We start from the raw sequence: 25,411 nt of genomic DNA on the forward strand, positions 1-25,411 counted from the left end.
CAGAATAAGTCAAGCCACTCAAAATATGTCTGTTGGACTTCTTTATTTTTAAACATGTATCTCAGCATATAATTGTACATTTTAAAGCTTCTCTATTAGTCTTCATTAAACAATCACACCTGTCTTGTGTGATACTTTGGTCCAAGTACTGTTTCCAAAGTCTAAAATGAACAAAGATGCTTAAAAAAACACAATGACAAAAGTCCTACCAGTGCTATGGTTGAAACCTGAAGTTTCTCAGCTCTCTGTAACAACTGATAAAATGCAAAGCCCATGTAATACAACTGAAAGCTCCTGAAAAGGTTAGCAAGTAACCTTGATTTTGGATTGTCTGGTCAAAGTGCTTTAACTGTTTTAAACAGCACTCGAAGTTTTGTCAAGTCAGTACAGGTTTATTCAGTCAGAAAATGTTTCACAGTTTTAAAAGAAGAGACTCTCTAAACTTCCACAAGCTTTACAACAGAGTTTACAAGATAATATAGAACAGTAGCTACTATATTAAAGTCTAGGTCCTTTCTATTCATGAAGCCTTGGGTTTGCGTTTGGTCACTGAATTGATCCAGTCGATATAGTTCGCCACTTTAGTGTAAACACCAGGTTTTCCAGAGCGACCGCAGCCTTCTCCCCAGCTGATGATCCCATACAGGAAGCTGACATCATCCCTCACACAAGCCAGAGGGCCCCCGGAGTCGCCCTGGGGAAACACGCAGTCCACGCACATACACAAACAGATCAAAGTCGAGCTGTACAAACAGCCAAGTCACACACTAACCTGACGCATCACTACCAAATCCACTCTAAACAGTTTACTGTGACATTTTATTTAAGAGGAAGGAACTTAAATATTTTACACAGCAAGCTGAGTGGAAATTCTGGCGCTGCAGACATCTGTCCAGATGTCAGCTTCTCAGGAACTCCTCACGAACTTCCCCCTGCACTTGACTCAGTGCCTGCTCCCATCTTAAGTGCTGGTCAATTGCTCTCATACCTCAAGTCAACCTTCTGATATCTTCCTTCAAACTTAGCCTAGATTTACTCATAACAAACTAAATTTTACATAAAGATGACTTTATATGGAACATTAACATCAATTAACTGCCAGGTTATGTAGCTAACCAAACCAAGTAAATGAGTCCAAACATGCTTCTGTGTGGGTCATTAACATCCACTAGGTGAGGCTGGATTAGTAATGTGCTTTCATACCTGGCATGCGTCGGCACAACCGTTGAGCCCCGCGCAGATCATGTCAGCGGTGACGTGGTTACCGTAGATTTCGGGCTTCCTACAAGTGTCATGAGGAACGAGTCTGACTCCAGCCTCCTGCAGACTGGAGTACCCCTCTGCCTCTGTTGCACAAAGCACAAATAGCTAATTATATTAAAGACAGTGGAACCTCGGGCTGTGGTCAGGATCTCTGAAATATTAATTCACTGCCTCTTTAGATGGATGAGTTAATTAAGTAACATGACACTGGATCAAAATGCTGTTTAATGATGTAGAATGAGAACATTTTAAATTACATTTCAGAAAATACATCCATTTACATGTAATAGCTATTGGATCAAGCTGTGGTTTGAGATTGTCCAGTATTTTGTCCAGGTGTAGTGTGACAAAAGAGCAACTGACTTCTATTCCAAATGTATTATTTCTTTAGTAATGTCGTGCCAATATGCCAGCAGGCTATTTTCCCCCCACACTGTCTCCAGCACTCATCCTGTCCCCAAATTCCCCTTTGGATACATTTCACATTAGGTTCCTCCAACAAAACTCCCTCCAAGACCTGAAGTCAGTGGTTTTAGTCTAGCTCTCCCTTAAGTTACTCCAGTCCTCCACAGATGTATTTCCTACTCATTTTAAACAGCACACTAACAAGTCTGAAATCTCCATGTCTGCACATATAAATAAATCAAAGTAGCAGCTACATTTGCAAAGGGCTGACAGTCAATATATTATCTGGCTGCTTAAAGCTGTAATTTTTTAAGTGATCTTACAGCTTGTGGTGCTACTGTTTACATACTTTGATTAGATGCTGCTACAGATGTTTTTAAGCGATCGGTGCAGTCCTGTCCTGTCCTGGCCCTCGACTGACACTTAAATACAATGACATCATAATTCACTTTCTGCTGTTCCTGTTAGTGGTCGCCCACAGCGAATCGTCACACTGACGATTCACATTGTGAAGTCTGGCACGTGTTTTACGTCTGATGCCCTTCCTGATGCAACCCTGACTCGAGTCCAGCCGCAGTGGCGAGAACACCGAATCCTAGCCGCTAGTCCATCAGGGTCCCCCCACATAAATACAATGACAATGAGGACAAAATATTTTTCAAAGTGAAGAGCAAACAAAAACTGGCTGTGCTGTGACAGTTTCATGTATAAACAAGTAAATGATTTACTGATGTTGCACTGATCTTTTGAAATGTGTGAACGGAGACAGACAGTGACGTCCCCATCACTCACTCTCATACATGTGTCCCCAGCCGCTAATAGTGCAACAGTACTGATCAGGGAACCTTGTGCTTTTGTCTGGGAGACAGATGGGCCTGATGAACGGCGTTTTCCTCACACATTGTCCGTCCTGCTTCTTCAGTTTGATCAGAACTGGCAAACAGACACACACAGTGTTAGACAATGAAAAGTGTAGTTTAAAAGACGAAGCAAGTGGTAGACTTGGAGACTCTATTACCTAGTCAAACTGCTACACCCAACTGTCTGTGTGTGTGTGTGTGTGTGTGTGTGTACTTTTGTGTGTGTGAGTGTGTTCAGGCGGGGAGCACAGGGACACAGCTGTTCAGTGATGCACAGCTGTGCACACAGACTTGGGTCCTAAGTGGGTTTGTGTGTTTGTGAATGGGAACAGGAGGTCTTCTCGTTTATGTGAGTCACTGGAGTATGTGTGCGCATGAAATTACTGATTACCAATGTCATGTAGTGTTGGATTAAACACTGAGAACTGCTTTGGAAAAAAGTACTCCTCCACTCCGAACGTCCTGGTGTTGGGGCTGGTGATGTTGAAGTGCTGCTGGCCGAGCACCACGCGAAGCTGAGACTTCAGGGGACTGTGGGAAGAGAATTTATATTTTCACCAATAATGCTGCTAAGTATGCACTCACATTAATCATAATACTGTCTGACACGTCAATCCAGAGCCATGTTATCTCAACAAGTGATGGCTGTATTTCCTTTGATATTTTCTGTGAATTGTCTAAGAGGGTGGATCCTGACCTCTCTTGCCTGTTTGGACAAGAAAGACTAAAACCCCACAGGCAGATTGCAATCAGATTTATCTTGTACATTTATATTCCCCAGATGATGAACTCTTTCGATTTTGGCCCTGATTGTGTAGCTCACATGGCCTTTCTCACAGCGCTACTCTCAGGATAAACTTTACGTTTTTAGCACCACTACTGGCTACAATAATAACAAAGCCCTCAATATGTTCTTCATGATGTTCAACACTTTTCTAACCAACATCGTAGACTCACTTATCTGCTTTAATCAAATCCCAGCTGATAAGTGAATGTATATTTAAAAGGTCTTTAACAAAAGATGTCTGAACTTCAACGGTAGCAGCGAACACCTGATTGCTGACATCAGGAGGAAACAATCAACAGCGTCTGCACAAAACATGTTTTCAGATTTTCCTCAACCTGGATTTGTCCATTTGTAGTGTGCTCATGAAGCTGTGATGTCTTTAAATCACAGGCCTTTAGATTTCTGAGCTCAGTGAGACAGTTTAGTGGGAATAAAGCTTCCCTCTGAACTAAGAAGGCTTTCTGAAGGATTATGTTTTTATATATTCCTGATTCAAACTGAGTTTCTGAGACACTCAGTGGATATTTTTCATATTTTGGTTAAAAAATAACAGTATGTACAGTGTGTTGTGCTAAAACTCTGCTAGTGTTGGAGTGACATATAAAAAACCCATTGCAGCTGAATCACATCAGTGACATACTTGCGGAAGAAGCAGTGCGCTGCAGAGAGGATCCAACAAGAAGAAATCAAGCTGCCGGCGCAGAAATCTGACTCCCCGATGTAAATGGCCACCATCCAAGGGTGAGTGCCTGGAAGAGCAGAGTTTCCGCCCATTATCCGCCCCCTGGCTGCTGCCAACCTCTTCTTGTGCTTTTTCCCGCAAACAGGCTTTTCTGCTGGCTCCCGTTTTTTAATGCTGGGCAGGACGTTTATCCTTCGAGAAGATGCTGCATGATTATACCATATATTATATATATATATATGTTTATTATATATGATTATACAGAAAATTACAAATTGTTATTTTAAACTACTACAAACTAAACTACTACAGACTGGTCTAACAACTAGAACATTTTTCTAACACACTTCCTAAATACCTCTCCTGAATATTTTCGATTTCTCCGCCAGCTGGCTCTCCCCTGCAAGAAGCAAAAAAGCTCTTCTATAGGGTGATAATATCAGCGTCACAAAGCATTCGCATGCTGCAAATCATATCTAGAGGAGGGTGCAGCAGATGGAACAAGGCTGTGAATTCTGTGCATACCCCTGGCATCACGACAGACGGCCACATGTGCCAGATCCCACACACCACATAAACATTTGGCTCCACCTGACCTGACATGTTGTTTCAGGGTGACTCATGCCTTCTTTCCCTGAATCTCATTTAGCCCACGTGTTAATAAAAAAGCTCCACCACCAAACTAGCTCACTTGGCTAAATTCAACTTATCTGAGCAGCGTGACTCAGCAACCTTTATCACAAACATTGGATTTTTTATGAAAACTGGAGACATTTAATGAGATGTTGAGCTGTTTTGTATGTTTCTCAGACAACAGGTGCTGGTAACTGTACCATATAATCAAGGCAGAGAGACTGAAGATATTCAATGATGCAGCGACTGCCCTTTATGAATAGTTTAAACTTTTCATGCCTTATAATGATGTAGGGTCTATAATAAGAACAGCTAAATGAATATGCCATCGTTCATAAGGTACAGAAGGACAACAATATGTGGCTTTCTTTGGCTTTGACTAAACAATGAGGTGGCACAGAGTTATGATGAAAGCTAAATCAAGCTGTCTCGAAAATATGTCTGGCCTATATAACAGATATGACGCCTTAACCATGTGGTAAAATATTAAAGTACATAAATTCATCTATGGCACGATGATTAGCACTGTTGCCTCACAGCAAGAAGGTTCTGGGATCGAGCCCTGGCCGACCCGGTGCCGTTCTGTGTGGACTGAAGAAACTTAGAAGGCATCTGGACGTAGAACTGATGAAGCCTCTTCGATAAGAAGTGAAACGTCTGCCTAAAACTATGTCCAGATTCCTTCTTCTAAGTTTTTTCAGCATACTATATGACCTGGATGACTGAGAATTTACTCTGACTTTCTGTGTGGAGTCTGCATGTTCTCCCTGTGCCTGCGTGGGTTCTCTCCGGGTACTCCGGCTTCCTCCAAAAGTCCAAAGACATGCAGCTTAGGTTGACTGGAGACTCTAAATTGCCCATAGGAGTGAGTGAGAGTGTGCGTGTTTGTCTACATGTCAGCCCTGTGACAAACTGGCGACCTCTCCAGGGAGCACCCTGCCTCTCGCCCAATGTCAGCTCTGATGACAAAACCCCATCCCTGTGCCCCATTTACTCACACAGAGGTATCACACAGGAGGGGATGTCACAGTACTCCCAGGAGATGGCGCCGTCATTTAGCGTATAGCACCACGGCATCTTGTCCCCATCTGGGTTTCTGCACACACAGAAACAAAGCAGTGTGTGTGTGTGTGTGTGTGTGTAGGTGTGGCTCCACTGTTGGAAACACCACGCATTACTCACAGCAGCAAAATGGCTAACAGGCGCCCTGTCTCTGTTCACTGTGAACAGGTGAAATCTGGTTTTCAATCTCTGGCCAAACCACACATCAATGATTACTTTTTTTTTTTTGCATTCACTTATACAAAGTTTTAATAATTAGAAATAAGGTTTCGCTGATGTTAAAGCTGCAATATGTAATAATAAATGTACATAATCCACCTGAGTCTGAGCCAGCCTGTGTGTTTGAGCCTAAATCCCAGTGCTTGCATGAAATTGGCTTTTCCTTGATGTTTGGGACATTTTGGGGGCATATACCATTTGCTGTGGACATATCACACTGGGTAGTCACAGCAACACCAACTGGGGAAAGCAGTGAGCAATGGGAAGAAGAGTGAACATGCCGGAGATAAAGCCTGTTTTTTTTTCATACACTGACTTGATTTACCGTGTGCTTCTTTCATGCTCGTGATGGTTTTAGGTCTGCTGATTGGCTTTGAGTTGATGTCATATAAGGACAACTAGTGTTGGCACATGAACTTGGCAGATAAGGGGTAGAACTAGAAGACAGCTTCGTTAGCTCTGGGTAAAAGTTGGATAATACAGTTTTAAAGCTGAATTTTAGGGGACGGTATAAGGAAATCTGGCTACACAGATAAGCCAGTTGGTACTGTAGCAACCACAGCATTGACATAAAGTATACCTGGAGTATAATTATAAGTAAGTCTCATTTGTCATGATGCTAGCAGAATTCTACAGCAGCAGATAGAAAGCAGGACATTCCACCACACACACACACACACACCTGCAGTAGGCATGCTCACCAAGGCCCTTGAGCTGCGATTTAACCACTGTGCCCACGTGGAGCTCATCATGCAGTAGGTCTGAGTTCCATGGCAGACAGCGGGTGCCGGACTCTGTGGTACCCACCACCCCTCTGTAACCTGTGCCCCTGCTGTAATAGCACTCTGTCTCCGGCTCTGCACACACACAGACCACACATAAAACTAATACGCATCTCAAACATGTCAGAATTCCACAGGGTCACACAGGTATGTAAGTGATACGAATGAAATCAGGCTATTTCCAGATGCAGATGAGTATCTGCGTGATGACAAACCTCTTTTCTTCACACTGGAATCAGTTAGAACAAGTCTGTAAAACATTTCTCTGTATGCATTATCAGCAACAGTTTCAACAACTTAGGGCAAGTTTAGCAGCTTGCTCATGTCTTCACCTGCTACCATAAAACAAACCACTCTCTCTCGCTCTCTCTCACACACACACATGCATGAACACGCATGCACTGTATAAACAAGCAGATGTCAGAAACACATAGGAGGGACACATAAATAACATAATTTAACTGCCTGATAAAACACATGTAAGACCCGCTCTGCTGATTCAGAAGAGACGAAGCCTCTCATCCATTATTTTCACCCTGACGTGAACATTATGTGATTATACTAGGGGTGTGACAAGATCTTGTTATGACTAAGCACGGCAGGTGGACCCAATGTACCAACACACACCAGGGATGGAGCACAAAAAAAGTTAGTTGTACACTTATGGGAATGAGGGAGAAGGCACTGGGAACCCGAGGGGTGGATGCAGGGTGGTCAATGACGGAGAGGTGAGGTGACTGCAGTACTGGTGGTAGAGGTGGACGAGGAGGTGGCTGGCAGATGGCAGGACTGGAGATAGGATTGGTGAGACACCTCAAGGGAAAACAAGGAGGATGCAGGGAAGTGGGTTCACAGGTAAGTTGGAGTACAGATTCTTGTGAAGAGGTAAGTCATCACACAGGCAGGAGGAGTTCTGACACTTAAAGGCAGATGAGGAGGACGGTGGTAAGTAGATGCGCAGGTAAGTAGAAACACTGGCGCTCACAGGGGCGAAGAGGGGAGTCACACGGACAGCAGAGACGCCAACACTCACAGGAAACTGAAGAGGTGAGTTCACTCAGGTAGCAGAGACGCTGATACTCATGAAGAAACTAAGAGGCAAAGCCAGAGCATGTACTGGCTGAGAAGGCGAGGCAGAGGAAGAGCAGGTAGGGAGGATGAGGACAGAGCTGGCTGGGTTGCAGGATTGACCGTGAGCCGCCAAACAGGCAAGACGAGGAAATGGCACTCACGTAGAGATGAGGAATCAGCTGTCATGGCGAAGTTCAGGTGCGAGAGCCAGGGTCTGTTTAGGAAAGAGCGTACGACTATCTGGCAAAGAGCACGGGAGAGCTGACAATGAACCAGCGGGGAGCTAATGGAAAAGGGATTGGACCGGGAGATAATGTGCAGCAGGTGGATGTAATGATGGCTGATTGCGCTGGCAGAGGACGTGACAGGCAGGGAGAGATGAGGAGAGACAACAGAAAATCCGGAAGCATGAGTAGCAGCCAGTATGACTGCAACTCCCTGCTGTGTTTTGACACACTGGGCTGCATTGGTTGGTGGGTGAATGGTTGCAGGGGGAGTGTTGTAGGGGCATACAATAAGGCTACGTTGTCACGAGTCAATGTTAGTGACTTCATTCATATTTCCAGCCCACAAGTTTCCGTTGTGTTTTGGGTAGCCATGCTGCTAACTTAGCCTTCTCTACCTTAGCACCAATTCTACCAGCACTGATGGATAAAAAAACATCCAGTACTAACAAAAATGCATGGTGTGTCGTCATGGTGCGTCAACTGTGGCCCAAATTTGAGAGTGAATAGAGGTGAATGCTCATGCTAACAAGGTAAACAAAAGAGTGTTCATCCTGTGGGCGTCCACGTCCCGATTGTCCCCCGTACATGATTGGTCAACGCAGCGCCTCTGCTGAATGATGTCGCCATCCAGTGCAGTGTGGGTCAAAATAGGATAGGTCACTCACAGCTTCAATTAGAACTTAGAAGCACATGCACAGTTAATGCAGAGTTATAAGATCTGAGGCAACTCGTCATAATCGTACAGGAGAGAAGCCAGTCAGCTGAGTTTGTGGCAAAACAGTGTTTGGATGTTGTTGTCTTTTACTGCATAAGACAATTCAAAACATTATTCTCATGAACCCAGTATGGTGTAGCATCTCATCTTGTGAGCTAAGTGTATCGTCACACTCCTAGATTATAATGATGATATACATTCAGGGCAAACAAACAGGACAAACACTTTTATCCAGTCTTGCTGTTACTCACCTAAGTTACAGTATGGTCCGCTGTGGCCAACTCTGCAGTTACACACTTCCTTACCAGTGGATGTGATCAGTCGACACGTTCCATCATTGTGACAAGGGTTTGTATGACACACTGGACACATCAAGACACACGTTGTTACAACTTTATTATAAATCATACATTTACAGCATTCAGGAGTTCTTTTCATATGTTTTAGCTTGTAAAATGACTCCTACTGCATTACACAATTCTCATTAAATTACTGTTATCATTATATGAGTTTAACTGCAGCATTGTGTTGCATGAAGGTTCTAATCAGTGTTTCTACTTCAGCGTTACTAAATTAATGTGTTCTGTTTATAAGTTTGCTATAGTTAAAGCCACACTATTTTATATCTTTATTAAAACAATGGACCTAAAACAGTGTGTAATGTCAAAGGGGCCACTCGTACTGACAAGCCCACAGAGTTTTATCACACTATTCTGCTGTTCCTCAGTTTTTAGCAACTTTTAGCTCAATGTTTTGGGTTCTTGACAAGAAATTTTACTGAACTGATTCCCTGCATCAGTCAGCATTGTTGTCCATTACAGCAGGCAGCTGTTTATTAGCAAAAAAACAATTCTAGCGGGGCATTCAGCAGCTACAGAGCCAGATACGTCTCTCAGGAGATGTTGAAGGCAAAAAGAAGCTAAAAGAAGAGTGAATATTGGACTCATGTGGTCAGCAACATGACTGCAGATGAATGCTGATCTCTTAGATATGTCAATAGGAAACAGTTTGCTGAAATCAGCAAAAACAACTTTATTAGCTGATTACCTGCCAATGTTGTGCATTGAGCTTGTTATGCTGCCCCCAGTGACCAAAATATCAATAAATGCAGGCTTAATTAAATAAATCTCATCACTTAAACCCACATTTTAATTTTTTAAGTTCAAGTTACATGAAAGTCACAGCAGAAACTGGCATTAAACTTTAATTTACATAAAGTATATCTGCCCTGAGTGTTCCCCTAAGATCTGTTGCAGCATCTATGAAATATGTGAGAGGAAAGTGGATTCATCCATAGATCACAGGCCTGTGGGCTTTGAGAGATGAATTTGTCTGCTTCAGAAAATTCTAGTTAAAATAAGCCAAGAGATAAAACTGGTATCAGTGCAAATCGTCTGTCAGATTTCAGCTGAAAACCAAGTCAAAGCACATTCAGGTGCTTCAGGACATTTTAACCATGACCCCTGTAAAATAAGCTGCTCCCATCACGGCAAACAATCTGTTTCACTTCACTACCTTTCCCTCCTTTATGCCATAGAAGCTGTTAAATATCCATGAACGTCCCCTCATACAGATGAAAGCACCTTACGGACCCACGGGGTGTGTCCTAAAACACTATTTCTGAGTCACACTGAGTCATATAATCTGTCTTTTCTTCCATGGTAAAGTTACACTTGTAACTGTGAGGCTGTGATCAAAGAAAGGGTAGGGCCTGTCTTTCATATCTGCTGCTGGGAGGCGATTCTGGAAAGAGAAAAGAAGCATTTCTCCAGGTGGGAGGAGACCTCATACTTTATTTTATGAGGCATGGAAAAGTAGTGAACTTAAAAAACCCTGATGTATATAGGTTTTTGAAGGTTGTACTTTTCTCCATGTTTAGTTGTATTTTTTTGGGGGGGCTCATATATGCAAGCTGTAAATGTGTAAAATGTTTGCTGGAACTGACAGTTGGTTCAACAGTTTGTGGGATACCATACTGTTTAAGTCACTGTAACCTACCTGGGTTTCACTGTCCAGACAGCAGCAAAGCACAAAACAAGACACAGTTGGAGCAGAACAACAAAAGCTGATGCCATGTCTTACTTGTGTAGTGGACTCTCTCACACTTTATTTCCCCTGCCACACATGTGCACTGCTCCACATTACGAAGGTGAATTCGTCCCCAAGACTCTCCAATGTCATAATAGTGCAGGTGTATGGTTTCATAGCACTTCTCTGAAAAGCGAACAAAACACATAAAAGGCAAGAGGTTGAAATGTGAGAGGTGACTATAGAACTCAGTGGAGAATACAGACCGAATGTGATGGCTGAGCTGTGCAAGATGCATCCAGAGTGAATACACTGTTCGGTCAATGGTTCTGTTATTGATTTGGAGGTGAGCAATTTAAGTGACTGAGGTAAAAGAAAGTGTGAAAGGGTTAGGGTGGTGCGGTGGATAGCGCTGTTGCCTCACAGCAAGAGAATTCCCGGGTCGACCTGATGCCTTTCTATGCATGTTCTCCCAGTGCCTGCATGGGTTCTCTCCAGCTTCCTCCCGCAGTCCAAAGATATGCAGCTTAGGTTGATTGGTGACTCTAAATTGCCCCTAGGAGTAAGTGTGCGTGGTTGTCTGTCCTGTCTCTAAGTGTCAGCCCTGTGATAGACCAGTGACATATCCAGGGTGCACCCTGCCTCTCACCCAGTGTCACCTGGGAATGGAAAACTGGTTTTCAAAATCCCAAGCTTTCCTGGACATGTGGGAAACCTGTTTAAGGTTTCATGTGTACAATAATGGGTTGTCTATTTTGATTATTAACTGTTAAACTTGTTGCTAATACTGCACAAAGGCAGAATAAATGATGAACACTAAAAACTGTTATAATTTTAACTCAATAATAAGAATCTCCCCAGCGACCTACTCTGCTCACATAGTCTCCCAGAGAAGCTCTCAGGACACGAGCACTCGAATGTGTGTCGTTGTGGGATCAGCATGCAGACTCCTCCATTCTCACACGGATTCACGTCACACAGATGTTCGTGTGAGGTGTGGACGGACACTGAAATACAGAGGAAAAAATCAAAACTGAAAACAACACAGAGGATTAACAAAAGCAAAATACAGTGTTTTTGCTAATAAAATACTTTGTGTTTGAATGCACTTGGTTGCACAAACTAACCATTTGGTTGAGTTTTCTCTGGCATACAGAAGCCCCACTGCCGGTCCCGATCAAAGTTATGTGTCAAAGAGCACCTGTGAGAGGGTAAATGTAATACACTCACTAGTAAGAAAATGTACTGTATAGTACCACAGTGACTCCCAAACTATGGTACTCGTACCACCTGTGATGTGCCAGAGCCTTGCTGAGAGGTCTAACAATTGCACTCCAACTGGCCCAAGACTTAAAACGTAAAACCAAAATAGTGCCATTTAATGTTATTACAGACAACAGCTATTAAATCTACATGTCATTACAATTACGTGAAATTTAGTTGATAATAATTTGAATATGTTAGAAATGAAATTTTCCTGTGCATAGCCAGATAGGGTGATGTGACGTTACAACCGAGATGCACGTCTAGTAACTTGGCTCAGTTCACTCAGTCTGTTGTGTGTGTGTAGCAGGTGTCTGTGTACAGTAGGTGCTGTGACGTCCATACTGCTGAAGCAGAGCAGATTGTTTCTTAGCCTGCTTGCTTTTCATGGTTGTAAATAGAACTTTCAGCCTTAATACCTTACCACCTACTGCTGCAGTCCACAGAAAGAAGGGAAACAATAGCAGCAGTCAATGAGAGGGAGAAAGAGAGAGAGAGAGAGAGCTGCAGGTGCAAACAGCTGTTTCAATGCAGTGATTTTTGTTCATGCTATAATTAATAAATGTTCTTTTGATTTTGAAAAAGTAGCCTTATGTTGTTGTTATTTAGCCTTTCTGAGGTTACTGTATGGTTAAATCAATACATTTAAGGTGATGGGCCTGAGTAGTAATGATGGTGGTAGCAGTGGTATATAGTAGGGGAGGTAGCTCTTTGTTGATATCTGCAGTATAAAGTTGTTTTGATACACAGTGGTACATGGCCTGAAAAGTTTGGGCACCTCTGCAGTGAGAGTATATGCCATGAGACAATATGGGCATGTTTGTGCTGTCGTTGTCAGCCTGTTAGTCATTGCCAGCCTGTTAGCATGCTGATACCTCACTGAATTGTCAGCAAGGCTGTAGACTAAAAACATTCCTATCTGGCTATTTCCATACATCCATCAACAGTTTCTCAGTCGGTATTTATACCATGACTGAGGATCGTATCCACCCCTAAATGAAATCTGTCAAATGTTCTTTAACAATCTCTCTGTGGAGGCAGCGCTACAGCTTTGCAGCCAGTTTGATTCCAAGAAGAAAAAACCACTCAATAACCAACGGGTGCAGATTAACTCGGTCAATCATCCACTCATTTAATCAAAGGTAACATCAGCATACTTCTTCATCACTCACTGAATCTGCAGTACATTAACAGCAAACACACTTCACTCGATATTCAGCTCATGAGCACATCACAAAAACACGTAGGGTCATATTGCAGTAACAACATGTGTAGGTGGACCAGAGATATTGGGCCATATATAATTGCATACATGTTGCTCCAGCTGGCACCCACCCTTCCTGTCTCTATTCCAAGGAATGATGACTGGAAAGCCTTTTGGCCACCTTTTTTTTTTTTTGTAAAATAAAAATCTAATGAAAGATTTTGCCGCTGTGTCACAATCAGAAGCAATAAAAATCCACCATGATGTGACAGTTCAGTGTACAAAGTAGTAAATGTGTTACAAACATCAGCAATAATAACAGGGCCCAAGAATGTTTCACATATTTTATCTTATGTCCCCTTTAAAAACAGGTCATGAGAAGACTATATTTTGATGTTCGAAATCACAAATGTTTCAGCAGTGAGAAATTTATTAAAGCCAATTCATTCATTACCTCATTTAGAATTGCATTGTTTCATGATGACATTATTGCATAAATCCCTCATCACTCACAAGCTGTAATTAGGTGTGACTACACACCCCATTTACACACTGCGTTAGCATTCCTTCAGAAAATCTCAGCCATTACTGCAATCTTTGATAGAAACAACGATGATTTTGTTCATTTAAGGTCATACCACTTTGAGGAATAGTCATACATAAGACTGTGATGTAACAGCTCTGGTCAGTGTGAGAGTGACGTACACAAGCTCTGTGGTTTGTGAGTGTGTGAACAAAACAACATATGACAAGGCGGCACTTCTGCTTGCCAGCTGCTGAGTTGTCTCTCTGTCAAATTCCAGTGTGTGGTAACTTTGCGTGATTACACACATATGTAGTGATTGTTTGTGTAAACAAAACAGTGGATCCAGACACAGGCTGTCTAACAAGGACTCACCATGGTCTTGAGAAGATGGTGATGCAGTGATGATGAAGCCTTCCACCCTGACGAAATGGGAATTTACATTCTTTGCCCATTGTAGTAAGAACTGACAACACAAACTTTGTTACTGTTTTTCATTGAACACAGATGGTCAAAACAGAAAACAGTGACATTTAGAAACTTCCTCCAAAACATTTATGCAGTTTCCCCTGTACCTCACACACTCCCTTCACTTTTTGAACAGAGGACAGTAAATCCATGAGCACAGTCAATCAACCAATTCAGTCAGATTTACACTGCACCAACAACTTTTTTAGTTACTACAACTGAAAATATCTCAGATCCACTCTAAGTCTATTGTGCATCCCCTCCCTCCCTCTTTTCCCTCTAAATCAAACAGAAAACCTACCTTTCTGGCTCTCCCTGTGTGGCTCTTTGGAGAGGACTGGTTCATATCCAGGGACTAACATCCGCTGAAAAGACAAAACATAAGTTATTTTATCGTTTTTATGTATTTTACGCACCTCAAATGGATAAGAAGACGCACTGAGCTGAGTGTGGTTAAAACGTACCGTCCGTGCACTGAGAACTGAAGGCAGAAAAAGCAATATAATGTATGCCATTAGAAAAGTTTGCATCGGTTGGTCCCCTGTTGTCCGCAGAAGCTTGTTTCGTGAACTCGGAAGAAGGTCTGTGTGCCTGTCACGTTACATCTGTCACTTTCAGAGTCTTCAGTCTGGTTATGGTCATAGGAAACGGTGGAAATCCTGCAAGTATTGTCCTGTCCCTCACAACTTCAGGCTGTATTGAGTAAACCAGTTGCGTCATTAGACTTGTCTCTCTCTGAGGCATCCCATGTACCGGCTGGTGTTCCCTCAACAACTTTTCTGCAGACGCCCACGGTTTATCACCGCCACTTATGGATAGTGAGAGGGGGGAGGCAGCCGGATGATGGCGTAGCAATATAATGCTGACCTATCACTCAGCATGATATTCTTTTGTGCCCGGATCACATAATACCAGTTTTTAGTTCATGTTGTGATGTCTAGCTGTTATAAATGGTTTTTTTCCAATAAAGATGCTGCAATAAAAAAACAAAACAATGTTTACAGGTACTGTGCTAGCTAACACACCCGTTAAGCTAACCTCGAGCTAACGGAGACTAGCCGTTAACTGTTAAACTATTAGCTTATGCTACATTTTAAAGGTGAGCTAATGATACTTAGGTTCGATTAAAACAATTAAGACACAAGACTAAAATTACATCATACAGCTGATTAAATGAAACTCGCATAAAATAATGAACAATATGAGTTCCTAAGTAATGCCAGCTAAGTCAGAAAACATTCATTAGCCTGGCTCCAGACCTCCGCTGCCTCCATCTTTGACCTGTGTCCGCCCTTTAAAATAAGCGGCCCGAAGTACTAGTTACTGTTGTGAATTGGCTGAGCAGGTGCAGAGGGGTCGAAACAGGCAAGACAAAAACATTGACAGGTGGATTACTGAGTTAACATATGACTAAGTCCAGTGTGGTGATTTATCAGAGAGGTTCATGGACATAATTACTGTTCCTATGAAAAACTCAATGATGACAGTACCTTTGTGTTATGGTAAGACTCACAGAAAAAAAGCTCGAGTAACCTAACCCCAAAACTAACCCTAGTGTCAGCATTCCACCAGTGACATGCTGCGTCAAGACAAACTCCCCAGTGCCTTAACCTAACCTCTAATTTTCACCAGCTGTAATAGTCTGTCTCCAGATGCTGAGCTATAAATACAAAAAGGAGGCTGGGCAACTAAAGAGCATGTCCTCATGAGTAACCTGTCTCACAAATATGCCATTAGACAATTCTGACCAACTTAGCAAACACATTTAATTGGCAAGATCTGCCAATTGCTGTGAATGGCTTACATAAGACTTTAGGTTACAAACAACCAAGAGGTTTTTCAAGTATTTTCAAGGAGGGATAAATGATAGGATGGGATGGTGAGGGTTTACCTATCAGCCAAAATAGAATCAATCAAACACACTGTACAAAACAAATGGGCAGCAGTTTGTTGGAATCAAAGCTTTTTAATCAGTCAACATGTGGACAACCTCAAAACCACAGAAGTAGGAGGTACAGGCAGTAAGGGTGCCATCATGTGTTGTCTGTAAAACATAAACACAGAAATAAGTTATATCCAAGAAAAATGCTATTTGCTTCCCTTTTGATCCTTATAAACAGAGTCCTGCCCAATATATGGTCCAACAACAGTGGTCCCACTTTCTAATAAGGCAAACTAAGAGACAATGTGTAATCAATAGCTTAATCAACAACTAATCATTTAATAAATTATTTAAAGATCAATAGTGGTCTAAATTTATACTTTATAGCTTTAAAAACATTTACTTATTTAATTAATGGCCAAGTACATAGTGTCCGCTAACATACCTTTGAAGCCAGCCAGCACTTGAATTCATCTTCTTATTAGTAAGAATGGACTTACAATAAGCTCAGAAATTACAGCTTAAACCATGTATAATGTGTGCCTTAATAAAAACTGGTACCCAAAAATGAATTTCAAGCTTCTACTGTGGTTGTCCTTAGTCTAACATGGCTCATAATAAAATAGCTTTGCTTGTAATTATTAAACTATACCATTACAAAAACATGTCACTGTCCCAAAATTACAACTGATACTAAAAATCAACAAGAAGATACTACAATCCATAACAAAATACAATATTTATCACAATAATATTGATTTTTTGCAGCGTAAATCGACAGTTTTGTACGTGCAGTCCATCATTTGACTCTTTACAAGACGGTGCCTCAGGCTTAAAGTGCAGCAGTGTTGGGGTTCCCTTTAGACAATTGTGGCCTTGTACAGATCTGTATTGCAGTCTTTGTCCTCTGGTGGGTTACGGAGATTTTGGGGCATGTGGACACTCCTCATCTTGCTCTGGCATTGCCGCAGCTTGGCGACGTAGCCCTGGAAGCTCAGGCTGAGCTCAGAGTCCTCTGTCTGGGATGTTTCCAGTGTCCCCTCCTCTAGATGCACTCCCTCCACATCCATCACCTCCTGAAGTGTCTGTGCAGTGTTGGCTTTATCTGCGGATGATTTGGTGTTGGGAGTTGTTTCTGTTCTTCCCTCTGAACATGGGAGAAAGGAGGACATGTAAGAGTTGATGTATTATGAATAGCCAAGAGTTAATATTTGAACATTTATGAGGGCAGTCGTAAAAAATGGAAAAACAGACATATACTTAAAACTGCTTTCACTGACTTTTTCATTGACATATCCAGCAGACATGAGTAAAATTTTATTGCTAATTGGGAGTTGAGTTTTGACCTCCTGACAGCTGAAAAATACAATATTCACTCAAATGTAAGTTTTGTTTCTTCTTGTTCACCAGATATTGGCTAACTTTGCAGAGCACATAATCATGGGCTAATGTGTAAACTGACAAATGTATAGTTGTGTAATCTGGACAGCTGTTGTCAAGATGCACTTGAAGAGATGCTTCCCCTCAAACTCACCTCACTTGCCAATTAATTAACTGAATGAGACTGAGCTAGGGTGAATCATATTAATTCACTGCCTTGTTGTCACATGTGTTAGGCATCAGGGCTCTAACATTCCCCTCTTCTCATGCAAGTGAACTTGTGTGACTACAACTGAAAGTTTCTGGGATGCTGTGGGTTGCTGGCATCACAGTTATGATGAGTGATAAACTCTTCACTTCTGCTGTGAATCCTGTGGCCCCACAGACTCTAAACACAGAGGCCCGAGTGACTCAAACACAGCACTTCAACAGAGAGACTCTCCTAATTCCGCAGGCTGTGATTCACTGCTCTTCAGTGCAGATGTAAACACAGCCGGTCAGTTCCAACAGTTGACCTTACACAGACCCTTGGCAAATTGACTTGTAACAAGGTACAAGGTGGACGAATGCAGATTGAACTTCCAGCAAATTCAAGGACTGTTCAGCAGCTGTCAATGTCTGAACTAGTCTTGAAGTTCAAGGACATGATACTGAGTTGCCTGAAATTCTTCTGTCTTTTTATTTTAAATTCTATGGATGTTTCCCTCAAGACAGAGCTTTGCTAGAATATGTCAACAGCCATGGCGGCAGCAGGGAGCTGAGACAAAACAGCCAGACCGGAACGGACTGCCAAAGATCTGCATCGAGCCCACCTGTAACTGCCAGATGGATGATAAGGCTGGCCCAGGGTCAGCAGCTACCAGCTCTGAGACCTAATGAAGAGACAATGAGGTGGAAGACAGGGACACACACCCAAAGAAGAAATGAGTCATATGGTCCCTCAGGTACACACTGATGGCTGGGTCATTACAGAGCATTTTCAGAGATATTCTGGCCATAATGTAGATATTCCATTTCCTCCCAGGAACCCTTTAATCTTCTCTGTATGGCCCAAACCTTCCCTCTGACAAAAAACCTGGGCAATTAACTTCTGACCTTGACTATTGAAAGAAAAAGGAAACAAAACCTCAGTAGAATCTTTGCTACAGCCTCCTGCTTATTATTCACCCAAAAATAATTAAAATGCTCTAAATGGATGTAGTTTGTTTAGAGGCCAGAATTAATGTTGACTAAATACTTCATATATTGAGTTCAAATCAGTGGTTACACTATGTAATGTCTCCCCCTAGTGGACGCCCAAATCCCTACAGACCAGGACTGCAGACACGTTTATTGCCAGACAGGGAGAGGCGATTACAACCATGGCCTGGAAATAATCATTTTAACATAGAGCACCAGTTCTGGGTCTCTGATACACACCAGAGCCCCTTGTGGACTTTTTACTTTAAGTCTAATCAGGATGCAAATTTATCTTGGATATGCCAAGTGAAGACAGATGTTGAGCCAGAGGTAGTATTAATGAACAAGATTTTGTCTGAGAACCACTGACATTTTATACTTTTGTCAGATTATACTGCCTTTTAGTATATAAAAACATTTATCCTCAATTCAGCTAAATAGTGTTAAGGATATAATATTATCTCAACATATCTTATAAACCTTAAATTTAATTATTAAATTATATAGGTTGATGACTGAGAAGTATCATTAAATCCCCAGTGTTTCTCTTATTCATACAAGGCCACATATGAGGAACAGACACAAAGCCTGGTATCATGGTATGAACCTGTTCTGTTATATGGTACTGTATAATTTCTGCTTTTGGGGCAGTGTGGAAGTTTAGAATGAAACTGAACTGAAGAAGGTGTTAATTAGCTGCAATTACACCTACTCCCTTGTGACAGCAGAGGGCGTCAGTCTAACAGTAATACTGGAAATTGCACCGACCGAATCAGGCAGACAGTGAAAGGAGAAATGGTTAACTGGACTTGTTTGCACTCATGGATTTATTGTGTCTCTTTACTATTCTATTGGTCCTGTGAGCATGTCTTTCCACTCAAATTCAAATGCAACAAAATTATAAAGTCTCTAAAAACCGGTGTAGTGGAGGTGCTTTTGTTGCTGTATTTCCATGTTTGCAGAGCTCAGCACAGATTCAGCCGCACCAAGGTGGCAGTGTTAAAAATATGACTATATTGAATCATAGCTAGGTTTCTATTTTAGCTAGTGGGAGAAAGAGAGAGGAATAGGCTGGGAGATAGATGAAAACCAGTAGTGACAGTCTCTATCTGTAGCTCAGTCAACTCTGGATAAGGTTACCATGGCGCCCGTTGGTGGGAAGAATCAGTCCGATGCGCTTAGCAACCAGAAAAGAGGAGCGAGCCTGTGGAGGAACTGAAGGGCTTCGATTCCTCCTCATCATCTTATGTACATATTACCTTACATTCAAGCTTAACTATTAACAGAGGGCAGTAAGGTCAGAGTGAACATGTTTACGCCCTTCCGACTGAATGCGTTGAAGTGCAAGAAAAGAGCAGGCTTTGTTGTTGGGAAACAAGTTGAGTGTGATTATCTTCTTTTTTTTATAGTGTTTTCAAAAGAGCCTTCCTGGGATTTTCTTTAAAGCCAGATTAAAAATGTCTCTAATTGGATGTGTGAAGACAAATGACCCTGCATATCTGCTCTAGAAGAAACCACCAACAGTAAAAATCAATTCACCACTTGATTGTCTACCATCTCAGAAACACACTATGGGGAAGTGTGACATGACAAACAAAAATGGGAAACAGAAAATGAAATCTAACTGCAGGAGAAAATAATGATCTTGCACTCCATACAAAATGAACTAACACACCAGCAAGCTTTGAAAACACAAGTTTAACAGAAGACAGAATCAAGAAATCCACAATACCACACTGTCGCTACACACAACTAAGCAGTGACCCCATAGCAAACATGAATCACCAAGCAGTAGTTAACAAGACCACACAAACACAACAGAACAATCTGAGCAGAAAACACAGCGAACAGCAACACTCTGAAAAGAGCACACACAGAAAAGTACACAAAGGAGTGGGAGCTGATGAGAGGAAGCCATAAGACAACGACACCGAGCTAAGGAAGAACGGGAGAAGGCATGCGGAGGCGGAGAGAAGAGGTGGCAATTGTGGTAAAATGTGTAAAAAGACAGACAAGAGCGATTTCCAATTCTAACATTTATTAGATCTACTCAGTCACATGTACAGAGTTTATTGGCAGTGATTATCTACAACAGGCATCTAGATAGGGGGTGAATGACCCAGATAAAAAAATGACAGGCAATTCAACAACGTCACCGCCGCCAAAGGAGCATTTGTCCTCCAATGACTAATTATTTTCACAACTGCTCAGATTGCTACAGCAGGAGCTGACATGGTTTAATGACTCACCGGTTATAGAGCGTTGCGTAAGAAAAAAAAACTTTTTGACACTGACATTGTTGAATTGGTCTTGACTAGAGGTGGTGGGATGGAAAGGAGTACAGCATTCGTTTTGTAATAACTGCTTAGAATTCGCAGGTCTGACACTGTAACACAATTTCATGAGCCTGGCTTGCTACAGTGTTTTCTAATTGTACATGATGGCCCATAGTGGCAGGAAACACAGCTGCTAATCGTATCAGTCTCAGTTGTTCGCTTGCTCTGAATTATTATCTTCAGCACAACATTTACTGATTACAGTACTGTCAAATATTGATCATTAATCTGTATGCATTATGCATATATTATTAATATTCATACAAGCTCTGCAACCAGTTACATTGGCAATCTCATGCACCAAAAACTACAAAATAAACTAAATATAAAACTGGAATAAACTCACCCCAGTCATATGGCAAACTCAAAAATTCATGGTTTAGGAAGTGACAACCAAGTAAACGTTACTTAACAAAATATACACATCACTATTTACAAGATGATCTGAGTGTATATTACTATCAATCACACACATATACACACACACACACACACACACACACACATGCTCTGCTAAGTTTAATCAAACAAATCAGTTCAAATCAGTGGTACACAGAGAGAGTCAATATTGTCATTAAAGTGCATCAGAGTCAGTGTACAAGGAGCTTTATCGTGAAGGTGGTTGGGCTTAACCACCGGAGAGAGCACACGCATGCACACAGGACACACACGCAAACACATGGAGCACTGGTTTATTACACTTTAGAAATACCTGAACTGGACTTTCCCTCTCCACCTGTGTCTTGGGAGTGGGAGCAGGGTGGTGGTGGGGTGAAGTTGGCTTCCAGCAGGCTTCTCTCAAAGGACGGCATGGGAGATGGTGAAGGAGGCAACAGGGTGCTGTTGGGGCTGTTGATGTCACCCTCACCTACAAGTGTCAGGTCGGTGTGGGGGTCCTCCTCCACTGTGCGGAGGCTTAGTCGGGTATCTGAGGGCCGGGGGATGGGGGACAGGTGGGTGCCAAAAGTTGGGTGGCGGGGAGGAGGCATCAGGCACCGTCTGGTCCCGGTGTGTCCATTGGCACTGGAGCTGAGAGAGGAGTCTAGGCTCTCTGAACGAAGGCTGGAGGTGAGGATCCCCCGTGAGGAAACACCGTTCTCCCGGCTCTGTTTTAGGGAGTCAGGAGTGGAGCAGGCCAAGTCAGAGGAGATGGAGCAGGAGGAGAGGGGTGGGGTTAGGCGTAGGAAGTCGGGAAGCACCAGGTCTTCTTTGCTCAGGAGTCCGCGCTGGTCGTTGGCTCGGCTGCTCTGTGCCCGGCTTAGCAGCTCAAAGAATTCTGCAAAATGGATCAAACAAGCTCTCTGACTTCAACTTTCCAAACAGAGGATCACCTGGAAAAGACTCGCTAGGTTTAACATGCAGCGCAGCAGCCTCACACTAAAAAATAACCCTCTAGAGCTGCCAAAAATATCAGTTGGTCCTGATGCAAAGCAAAGCTAAGAAACCCACAAGAAGTCAAAAGAAGAGAGAGCAAGAGAAAGAAGGAAAAGGGGATTTACCTTCAGCTTCATCTATATTAATCTTTTTCTGTTTTCTCTTTTCCCCTGGGAGTGCTGAGTCTGGTCCACTTGCTCTCACAGAAAAGTCCTTTGGTGTTGACCTCTCATCTCCCTGCAGATGCAACAATAACAATGCACTCTGTTAGGGGATAGAGGGGTGGGAAGGGTGTAGCCATAAGGGGGAAGCTAAGCATGAGCTGCCAAGCAGTGCCCAGATAACTGTGATGCCCGGAGACCTTCCTCCGTTGGCTCTGTCTTTACTGACCTTGCTAGCGTGTTGCCCAAGTATGATTTGCCTGCATATGGTGCAATAACTCAAGCATGGAAAAATATGAGCAAGTGAGTCAGCCACAGGAAGTGTTAGGACAAAAAATAAAATAAATAGCAAATAAACACTAACTGATTGCTTAGCATTGGCTAAATGTTAATAGAGATTAATGTGGGCTGCTATTAAATGTCATTGAATATTGCAGAAGAAGCACGGCAACAGCAAAACACCACATTTGGACTGTTTGTATGATGTTCTATGAGAATAAGGATATTGTGGATACTTACTGCAGCAGAAAAACTCCTGGGTGGAGGGAGGTTTTTTGATTTTGATTTGTCTATTTGAAAGACAGAAAGAAAGAGATGTACATGAAAAATTCATCAGGCTGGGAAACTGATGAGGAGAGAGTGAGACAGAGAGAGGAGGAGAGGACGCTTGAGACCTTTTCCAGTCCACTTAAAAATGTTTTTATTTTTTGTCAGTTTGCAGTAATATTATATTAGGTTACAATGTGTTCATACCTTTCCCCGAAGCTGGGTCTGCTCGCTCCAACACAACTCGAAGGCCATCTAAACTCGAGATGGGAGCACCCAGATCCAGAGGCTCGGTTTCTCCGCTCTGAAACACAACACAATTTGAACATGTTATTATCGTCACCTATTTTCACAGAAGTCAGTATAGGATGCTATTTCAAACATCTGACTGATATTTGAGTGCACAAGCCTTTGCTAAATTTATAAACCATCTTTCAGCTCTGGTATAGTGTATAATACAGTCGTAATGCCTGGAAACCCAGAGGACTAAAATATATCAAGTGGCAGGGGTTTAGAGGAGGACTAAAGAGTCGGCATGTTTGAGAAGTGTCGTCATTCTTAATTATAGCCCTGGCGCTCCATCTTCAGAGGCTGGGCTGAGTCACAGTGCTAAACACCATGTAGAGATGGAAAAGGATGCGGTCCCTTCCTCTAACCATGATACTCCACCCTGTGGCACTGTCACACACTGCGCAGGCTGCGTTTTAGACACAAAGAAGCTTCAAACAAATTAAAGGTAAGGTTGGCAATCCTGAAAAAACCAGCAGGAAGAAGCTCCATTTTGAAAGTAAACAACTGAAGAAATCCCACCCTTTCATTCTAACTCCTCTCCAAAGCCACTCCTCTAAAATACAATGCGCACTGTAACACACACTGCCTGAGTACTACTTGGAGATTTCAGGAAAATAACAAATGTCCCCCGAACAAAACAAAAGAGATAATTACCTGTCCAGCAGAAATACAGCCACCATGACATCACTTTTCAGCCCCTTTTGTTCTCTCAGTTGTCGCCATCATTCAAAAGCCACACCAGTGTTAATTCTGGTTTTACTTCTTTCAGCATCCAACTTCTTTTAAGCTGTAACTTTCTCAAATATGGTGTTACCCGCCCAGATCTGTGTCCCCGAACCGTAGTTAGGGAACCTCTGGTTCACGGCTAAACTGCTTTAGCCCTGACTCGTAGCCAGTAACTAGAAATCTGGGCTTTCTGGTGGGGAGAAGTGAAGAGGGAGGCCAGCTAACGCCAGTCAAAACGCAGGCTTTATTCTGTCTTGATAACACAAACACTGCATGTGTCCTTTGATGCCCGGTTACTTGCATTACAATCCTATCTGTACACTTAGAGCTGACTACTGTTGGTATTTTCCCCACGCGCGGCTGCATGTAAAAGCAGTCTGTTCTCTTCTCGCTCTCATACTGCTCACCGGTAGCAACCTATGGCAACAACAATAACATTACCTATAAAAGCTATATGTCTTAAAGCTGGAGGCCTGGCCTGTAACAACAGTCTCTGTTTGCGAACAAAAGCTGCTGTGGGTACCTTCTCTGCCATAGCTCGCTAGCTTTAACTATCAAAACAGAGCAGTAACACGTCTCCCTGCCTGGCCTTGTGGAGGATTCTTGGCTTGTGCAAGGCCAAGGTGCATACAGATAGGAAGTAGGTTGACAGACAGGTAGTCCATCCAATGGTTTTGCTCATGCTGAGTAAAATTATAGGTCAGACTTTTTTTTAGCCCTGCTGCTGCCATAGATGATACAGATTTGTTTCTTTATGTTGTCAATGCATTTATTGTATTTGTTGCCACTGGGATGAAGAGAATTTCAATATATGTAACAAAGAATGTTTGAGAAGAATCGCCAACTCTACCTTTAAGGCATTGTAGCCAAGTGGGACTTACTATTTTAGCCACAAGATCGGTGAGGTGGAGGCCATATTTAGCCACCACAGGACGCAAGACCTCTGTCACTGGTTTGGTAGGTTTGGCTTTCAGGCCCACAGAGCGGTTAATGGGTACCAGGTCCAGTCTAGCATAAAAGACAGAGCAAAAGTAAATATGATGGCATTAAAAGCATAAACAACAAATGTGGAATTGAAAGCTAAGACAGCCACAAACACGCTGATTGTTCACACCTAAACAATGTCCTCTTCTCCATTCTCAAGTCTCGTGAGCTGAGGGTCATGCAGTCTTGGTCCAACACCAAAGGCTGTGAGGAAAAAGGAACCAAACCACACATCAACAACACAGAAATATACATTTCTAATGTTGGTCTTTTCTATTCACTTCACTAATTCTGATTTCTGATTTTTCTCACCTTAAGTGTAAATGCACTGTATTGATCAGAGTCAAATGTATGATAAAC

At 42.4% G+C, this 25,411-nt stretch overlaps 2 protein-coding genes across 7 annotated transcripts in view; both read right to left on the reverse strand.

Moving 5' to 3' along the window:
* Window positions 1–34: 34 nt before the first annotated feature.
* hgfac (HGF activator) lies at window positions 35–15,814 on the reverse strand. Of its 6 annotated transcripts, none has more exons than XM_020624409.1 (16): window positions 15,683–15,814; window positions 14,657–15,165; window positions 14,494–14,557; window positions 14,100–14,190; window positions 11,862–11,935; window positions 11,604–11,741; window positions 10,789–10,920; window positions 8,958–9,068; window positions 6,594–6,768; window positions 5,629–5,726; window positions 4,356–4,397; window positions 3,956–4,202; window positions 2,920–3,059; window positions 2,461–2,601; window positions 1,204–1,346; window positions 35–694 (listed from the first exon to the last, which is right to left on the reverse strand). In XM_020624409.1, exons 2-16 carry the CDS (start codon window positions 14,720–14,722, stop codon window positions 521–523), a joined length of 1,836 nt encoding a protein of 611 aa, XP_020480065.1. In that variant the 5' UTR covers window positions 14,723–15,165; window positions 15,683–15,814; the 3' UTR covers window positions 35–520. The 6 variants fall into 6 exon arrangements, with proteins under 6 accessions (XP_020480065.1, XP_020480064.1, XP_020480063.1 ...); XM_020624408.1 differs by lacking the exon at window positions 15,683–15,814 and adding an exon at window positions 15,452–15,646; XM_020624407.1 differs by lacking the exon at window positions 15,683–15,814 and having other exon boundaries at window positions 14,657–15,437.
* A 340-nt stretch (window positions 15,815–16,154) lies between these two features.
* Window positions 16,155–25,411, reverse strand: part of rgs12a (regulator of G protein signaling 12a) — a 36,373-nt gene continuing 27,116 nt past the window's right edge. The window contains 7 exon segments of the mRNA XM_020624351.1: window positions 16,155–17,221; window positions 21,682–22,245; window positions 22,469–22,580; window positions 23,024–23,073; window positions 23,258–23,354; window positions 24,949–25,075; window positions 25,182–25,255. Of these exon segments, the coding sequence (XP_020480007.1) occupies window positions 16,935–17,221; window positions 21,682–22,245; window positions 22,469–22,580; window positions 23,024–23,073; window positions 23,258–23,354; window positions 24,949–25,075; window positions 25,182–25,255 (1,311 nt within the window). The 3' untranslated portion in view covers window positions 16,155–16,934.

This window comes from Monopterus albus, unplaced genomic scaffold (assembly GCF_001952655.1).
Source record: "Monopterus albus unplaced genomic scaffold, M_albus_1.0 scaffold326.1, whole genome shotgun sequence".
NCBI classification, from domain to species: Eukaryota; Metazoa; Chordata; class Actinopteri; order Synbranchiformes; family Synbranchidae; genus Monopterus; species Monopterus albus.

Bases quoted from the DNA above. Each gene is read 5' to 3' on its own strand.
- hgfac (XM_020624409.1), bottom strand. From the start codon at position 14,722: ATGCAAACTTTTCTAATGGCATACATTATATTGCTTTTTCTGCCTTCA. The intron at 9,069-10,788 runs GTAAGACATGGC...TGATGTGTCCAG, and splicing joins TGAGAGAGTCCACTACACAA to TGTGTCATACAAACCCTTGT. The intron at 695-1,203 runs GTATGAAAGCAC...GTGTTTCCCCAG, and splicing joins GTTGTGCCGACGCATGCCAG to GGCGACTCCGGGGGCCCTCT.